At 52.0% G+C, this 5,779-nt stretch overlaps 1 protein-coding gene across 1 annotated transcript; it reads left to right on the top strand.

Annotated features, from left to right (window-relative positions):
• The first annotated feature begins 1,477 nt into the window (after nucleotides 1-1,477).
• Nucleotides 1,478-5,415, top strand: LOC118502942. Its single transcript, XM_036035693.1, has 3 exons — nucleotides 1,478-1,835; nucleotides 2,646-2,904; nucleotides 3,068-5,415. The coding sequence occupies exons 1-3, from the start codon at nucleotides 1,698-1,700 to the stop codon at nucleotides 3,385-3,387; spliced, it is 717 nt and encodes a 238-aa protein (XP_035891586.1). The 5' UTR covers nucleotides 1,478-1,697; the 3' UTR covers nucleotides 3,388-5,415.
• The last annotated feature ends 364 nt before the right edge of the window (nucleotides 5,416-5,779 follow it).

The raw sequence follows: 5,779 nt of genomic DNA on the forward strand, positions 1-5,779 counted from the left end.
ATAGCGCAGCGTACTAAACCTTGATCGTGTAGGCTGCCCGGACGACCTTTTCCACAGTGTGCGATAATTTTGGGGGTACGAATTTCGAAACGGTATCCGTACGGCGAAGGGAAAGTGCGTAGATGCGGTGCGTACTGCGGGCGTCCAGTTGCGCATAGTTGCGGTGAAAACCGTCGAATTTGCTCTCCCGCAATCACACATTGGGGCTTCCTTCGCCTCATCGCGGAAGGTTGGAGAGCAAAAATATTTGAAAATTATTTAAATTAATCTACCCGATCCCCCACCACTACCCAGCGAAATGGTTCCTTCCCGTCTCCCGCCGCGTTCACCTTCCCCGAACCCTCCTAGTTTGCCGTTGTTTACTCCTTCGCCTTCTTTTACCCGTGCTCTCTACCCTACTGCCGCGATACTGCGTGCGATCTGGCAGCCGATTCGAACGAACGTATGCACCCGCGCACGCTTCTTGCGTTTCCGCGGATGCGTGCGATCGGCGAGAGAGAGAGAAAAGAAAAAAATGAAGCGAAAAATACACACATTTACACGCACTACCACGAGAGAGAAATGGTAAGGAGAAAGAGTAAGAGATGGGAAGGGTTGGGGACGGGTGGAAGGATAGTAGAAAAATCAAACCCCTCCGAATGGGAGAAGTTACAAACTAAAAGGAAAGAAGGCACGTAAAAAAACGCCACAGCAACAACCGATCGACTCCGAGCCGAAAACAAACGAATAACATCAACGCCAGCGGAGCAACAAGCGACGAACCCCCTGTTTTTCTCTTTCTTCGCTCGGCGAACAGTTTTGGTTCCAACCCCCCACAAATGGGGGCACCGTACCGGGCTGTGCCTCTGATCGGTGGAGAAAAGCGCGCGCGAGAGAGAGAGAAAAAGAGTGAGAGAGAGAGGCAATAAGGGAGGCTTGGTAGCGAACCGTTCGCCACCAGAAACCCGATCGTGCTTTCTTCTTTCTCCAACCTTTAACCATGATCGTGATCGTGAACAGCACCGGGAAGGCCAATCGCACCGCATCCGTCTCGAACAACCCGCTCTGTCCACCCGCCGGGCATAGCTTTCCACCCCTCTCGTTCCTTGTGTAGGTGTGCGTCGATGATGGGTAAAGTGAAAGAAAACTCAACGGTACAGCAGCGATGGTGTTGCATGTGTGTGGCGCGCGCGCCTGTGTAGATCTGTGTGTGTGTGTGTGTGTGTGTGTGTGTGTGTGTGTGTGTGTGTGCGCATGGCTCGTCTGTCTAGCTAGGCCTCCCTCCGCTATCTCGGCAGCCGGTCCGGAGGATGATCGTGATGATGGCGATGATGATGCGATCGGGCGCACCAGTCTACCGTCCCGCTCGCACCACGCTCGCTCGCTCGCACCGACGGCGGTGGACCGGCCGAACGGGCGGCCGAGTGGCCAGTGCCCGGGTCCGGTCCCGGTTATCGCCGGCGCTGGCGAAAGAGAATAAAACCCGCGGCAGCATTGTCTTCGAGTCACAGTTCACCGGTTGCTTTCCGACAATTAACAGCCTAGCTAGGACTCATCCCGGCAAAGTGCAAGTGCGAGTGTGGTTTGTGTGACGCAGCAGGAGCAGCTCTCAGTTTGCAAAAAGGACTTGCAGTGTGCAGTGTTTGTGAGAACCGCAGTGTGATCGCAAGACAGAAACAGAACAAAACCGCGAAAGCGAACAAGCAAAAACAAAAGCAATGAAGCAGTTCTATGTGTTGTTTGCCGTCCTGGCCGTGGCCGTTGCCGCCCCATCCTCCGAAGCCGATGGATTACTAACGTCCGCCCTGAAGTTTGTGCGGGACTGTGGCGAAAAGTCGATTGTGCTGTGCGCCAAGGTAAGCCACCGAAGCCCGTATCCTGCAGATTCGGACCGTTTTGTCCATCACGTTGGGTTTGGTGGCATTTGCTTTGCGAACAATGTTACAGTTCTGAACGAACCGCTGTCAGAAGGATTCATTGAACAGAAATTGGAAAAAAAAAACGGCAACAGCAACCTAACGAAAGTAGTGCACGATGTTTGTGTGTCTATGTTGACGATGTGTCATCTAGCGAATTCCTAATAAGGAAAGCGACTTGAACAAGCCGAGCGAATATGTGATGCTACTGTGGGAAATCAGCACAAACGCAATCATCGCCGAAACCGGCCCCTTCGGAAAGTTGCGACTGTTTACCGACTCGTTCGTTGATTTGTGTTACAATTATGATCATCTTCTTGTGAGACATGCCAGCTGCACTGCCTATACGCTTGCAGACTAGCAAGCCAGTTTGACGATTGCTCTGCACTCGGCATGATCAGGGCATACCATTTGAAGCCCCCGTTGTTGATCTTCAAACCGGGTATCCATGACTTCTATGGTCAACCCACATTTGGACCTTGAGAAAATCGGCTCAATACCTCAATACGCTCCGGTACAGCAGACAGCAGCAGGACAAGTCTCGGGATTTTTCCGGGGAGGCAAAACGCTCATCAAGCACCTAATGTCGCTTTTTAAAGACTGCAACATCTCACCGATCGCTGTCGCCGATTGCACACTAACCTATATTTGTTCTCTCTCTCTCTCTCTCTCTCTCTCTCTCTCTCTTCACCGCACTCCTGAACTTGACAATCGGCATCGCCTTTATTTTCTCCCTTGATGACGTCGTAGGAGCGTGCACTACGCCTAGCTGACGCCGCCGAGGGCGATTTCGAGATCACCGACGGTATCAAGTTCGTCCAGACCGAGAAGGACGCCCCGAAGGGCCGCTCCCTGAACGATATCTCCCTGCCCGCTGAGCCAGAGGCCCGCGAATCCGAGATCGATGGACTGCTCGTCGAGCGTGCCGCCCGCTTCCTTGGCACCCACACCCTCCAGTTCCAGGTACCGAAGGAATCGATCGAGGACATGCAGCGCTCGCTGGATGAAGGTAAGCGCGCACACCTGCTGCAGCTACTCTGGAATTCCGACGTGATCCACTCCGGATGATCTCCAGATGAACATCCATCCCTTGACTTGGATATTAACGTGTTTCTCTTCCTATTCCGCCTATGTCTTGCGTCTCTTCCCATTTACTCTATCCATTTCCGCAGCTCGTGGCAAGAAGAAGAAGGTCAAGAAGCTGCTCCTCCCTCTGCTCCTCCTCCTCAAGTTGAAGGCCGCCGCTCTGCTCCCGCTCGCCCTCGGTGCCCTGGCCCTGATCGCCTTCAAGGCTCTGATCGTCGGCAAGATCGCCCTCATCCTGTCCGCCATCATCGCCCTGAAGAAGCTGTTCGACAAGAAGGGTGAACAGAGCTACGAGGTCGTTGCCCACCCGCACTACTCGCACTCGAGCTCGTACGACGATCATCACGGATACGCCCGCTCGATGGACGCCGCCCAGAACCTGGCCTACGGCGCTCACGCTCAGTAAGCTTGCCATATAGTAGCGAGAAGCCAACAGCCGGCTACCGGGTCGGACCTGACCGAACCGAGCCGTACCGTACCGTTTCAAGAAGTTTACCGTCAACAGCACCGGAAAGCCCGGAACCGCTCACAAAACGTCCCCTGGGAGGGCCAATTTTGACCCGCCGAGGGAAACACAAACCCCAACGCTTCCCGGGAGTGCATCTTCCGCCGGATAGCGTCCCCAAAAACACACACACACTCATACCACTAGTGGCAGGAGATAGTTTAACAAGAGTGAGAGAGAAAGATAAAGATAAAGAGAGAGACTGGGGGAACAACAAACGGGCCCCACTGACACGAAGGATGGTCGGCGCGATCCTGGACTGCGGGCGAGCTTAGATTAATTTAATTTATTTGCAAAACAACCCCGCTCGCCCGTTCCCGGGTTCCGCCTTACCCCACCCCATTCCACGTGACCGTGCAGTACCGTCCCCGCAGTAGCGAGAACACACCTTCCCCCATCAAAAACACACACAACAAAGGCTACTTGAAGCTTGAAGCTAGTACAGATGAAGGAACGAAACGTATTTAAATTAATTTATTAACACCCACCCCCCCCACAAGAGAACCCAGCTATGGATACGAGCTGTCGAGTGGAGTTCCTTTTTCGTGGCGACGCCGTTTACGCGTCATAGCCCCGGAAGAGTTATTTATTTGCGAGCTTAGCGATCCTGATTTCCTTTTTCATTTTTTTGTTTGTTTGCTCCACATTTTCACAATGCCCCGAGCCCGGCCAATCTCTCTTCCAGTTGTTTTTTCCCCACGTCCGTCGGAAAGGCTGGACGCGTTTCCCGCTAGAGGGCGCTCGAAGCTTTCGTTTGCGGGGAGTCTGCGCCGGAGATGCTCCAAATATACTATTTGGACGAAGTTGTGGCTTTATTTGTGACCACGTGCGATGAGTATTTAAGGCTTGACCTCACCCGACCTTGGTCGTCGATTTGATCGCTAGCTACTCTTACACGCTCGATCTTCTCTCAAACACTTCCAGGTCCAGCGCCAGGTGACTGGCTTGTGGCCGTCTTCTTCTTTTTTTTTCTCTCTCTAGTGCATAATCTATTAGCATCTCATCTCTGTATCTTGCTCTATCAACACAAGTCTATGTAACACGGCCCCGAGAACATCGTCGACCGAACCATCGGCAGAATCTCGATCTCGGTCGACAGCCCGGACAAGTAGGTCAACTGGAACCTTGCTATCCCAATTTCGGCGAATCAGTTTCGTGAGAAACCGGTTCCGCTCGAGACGCAGTTGGGCCAGCATTCGCGGTGGACAGATAACGGTTCTGCTTTTGCGAACCGGGTATCAGTCTTCCCTTTCCTTTTTTGGGGAGGGGGAACTGGTGAGCCAAACGTCCTGATCGTTCCCATCCGGCCATCGCGCAATACTAAACCCGAAGACCGAAAAAGTTTATATTAAACTAGCTCCATTTCACTTTCTACTTGCGCGCACGCAGTGTGTACGCGTACGCTAATACTTTCTCCCTGACTAATAGCTACTTCGATGTTCTACCAGTCTTAAGGCATGCGAAGCCGGTACGATCGCTGGTAACCGTCACGATCACCGCTTCGCACGCATCTGTTTTTCCTGTAAACGTTGTGCGCACGTTTCTTTCGCGTTCTCTAGCTCTAGTAGGTACTATTATTCTCTTCATTTCCTTGAAAGTGATCTTCGAACAGACCATAGGGCAGCAAGGCATCAAGTTAAAAAAAAAACACTCACCCACAGATTCACGAAGAATCCACAAAGCTAGCGCAGCGCTCCGTAGCACTTGTGTACCCTTGAGGGAAGTGCCCCAGCAGGACCAGGACCAGGAAAGAACGGTTTTGTAAGAATGATCTGTCCTGTTATTTATTGTTTAAATTATTGTAACTTTAATGCTTCCTTCCACCCTTCGCTCCCCGCCACGGCGTTCTGGGCGTTGGATGGATGGAAATCAAATCCAAACAAAAATTTGACAGGAATGAAATAAAATCAATCGAAAAAATAATAACCTGTAGCGCTGTCCCAGTTGATCGTCAATGTGGGATGGGATGGTTTTATATGTGTGGGGTGAGAAGCTCTGGAGATCGAGGGAGCTCACAACAAACATGCGGGAATCTTTTTCAAAATCCACATCCGAATCTCGACGCAGCAATCCAATAAAAGCGGGGCGAAACTCCCGCCATGAGAGTAACCGTGTGACCAAGATCACGTCGTGATCGTTTTGTTTTTTTATTCTTCTCCCTCTTCGAGAAGCTCGATCGAAGGCGTCGAAAAACCGGCTTTTGGGAAAGTGAGATCTTCCCCGGTGATCGTCACCGAACCCGACGACAAGCCATTGCGGTCCTTAACCTTTTCTGTACGTTCTCCTTTCGCTC

Source organism: Anopheles stephensi, chromosome 2 (assembly GCF_013141755.1).
Source record: "Anopheles stephensi strain Indian chromosome 2, UCI_ANSTEP_V1.0, whole genome shotgun sequence".
NCBI classification, from domain to species: Eukaryota; Metazoa; Arthropoda; class Insecta; order Diptera; family Culicidae; genus Anopheles; species Anopheles stephensi.

Excerpts from the sequence above, each read along its gene's own strand:
- LOC118502942 (XM_036035693.1), top strand. The coding sequence starts at position 1,698 with ATGAAGCAGTTCTATGTGTTGTTTGCCGTCCTGGCCGTGGCCGTTGCC. Across the intron at positions 1,836-2,645 it reads CGATTGTGCTGTGCGCCAAG|GAGCGTGCACTACGCCTAGC; the intron begins GTAAGCCACCGA and ends ATGACGTCGTAG. Across the intron at positions 2,905-3,067 it reads GCAGCGCTCGCTGGATGAAG|CTCGTGGCAAGAAGAAGAAG; the intron begins GTAAGCGCGCAC and ends CCATTTCCGCAG.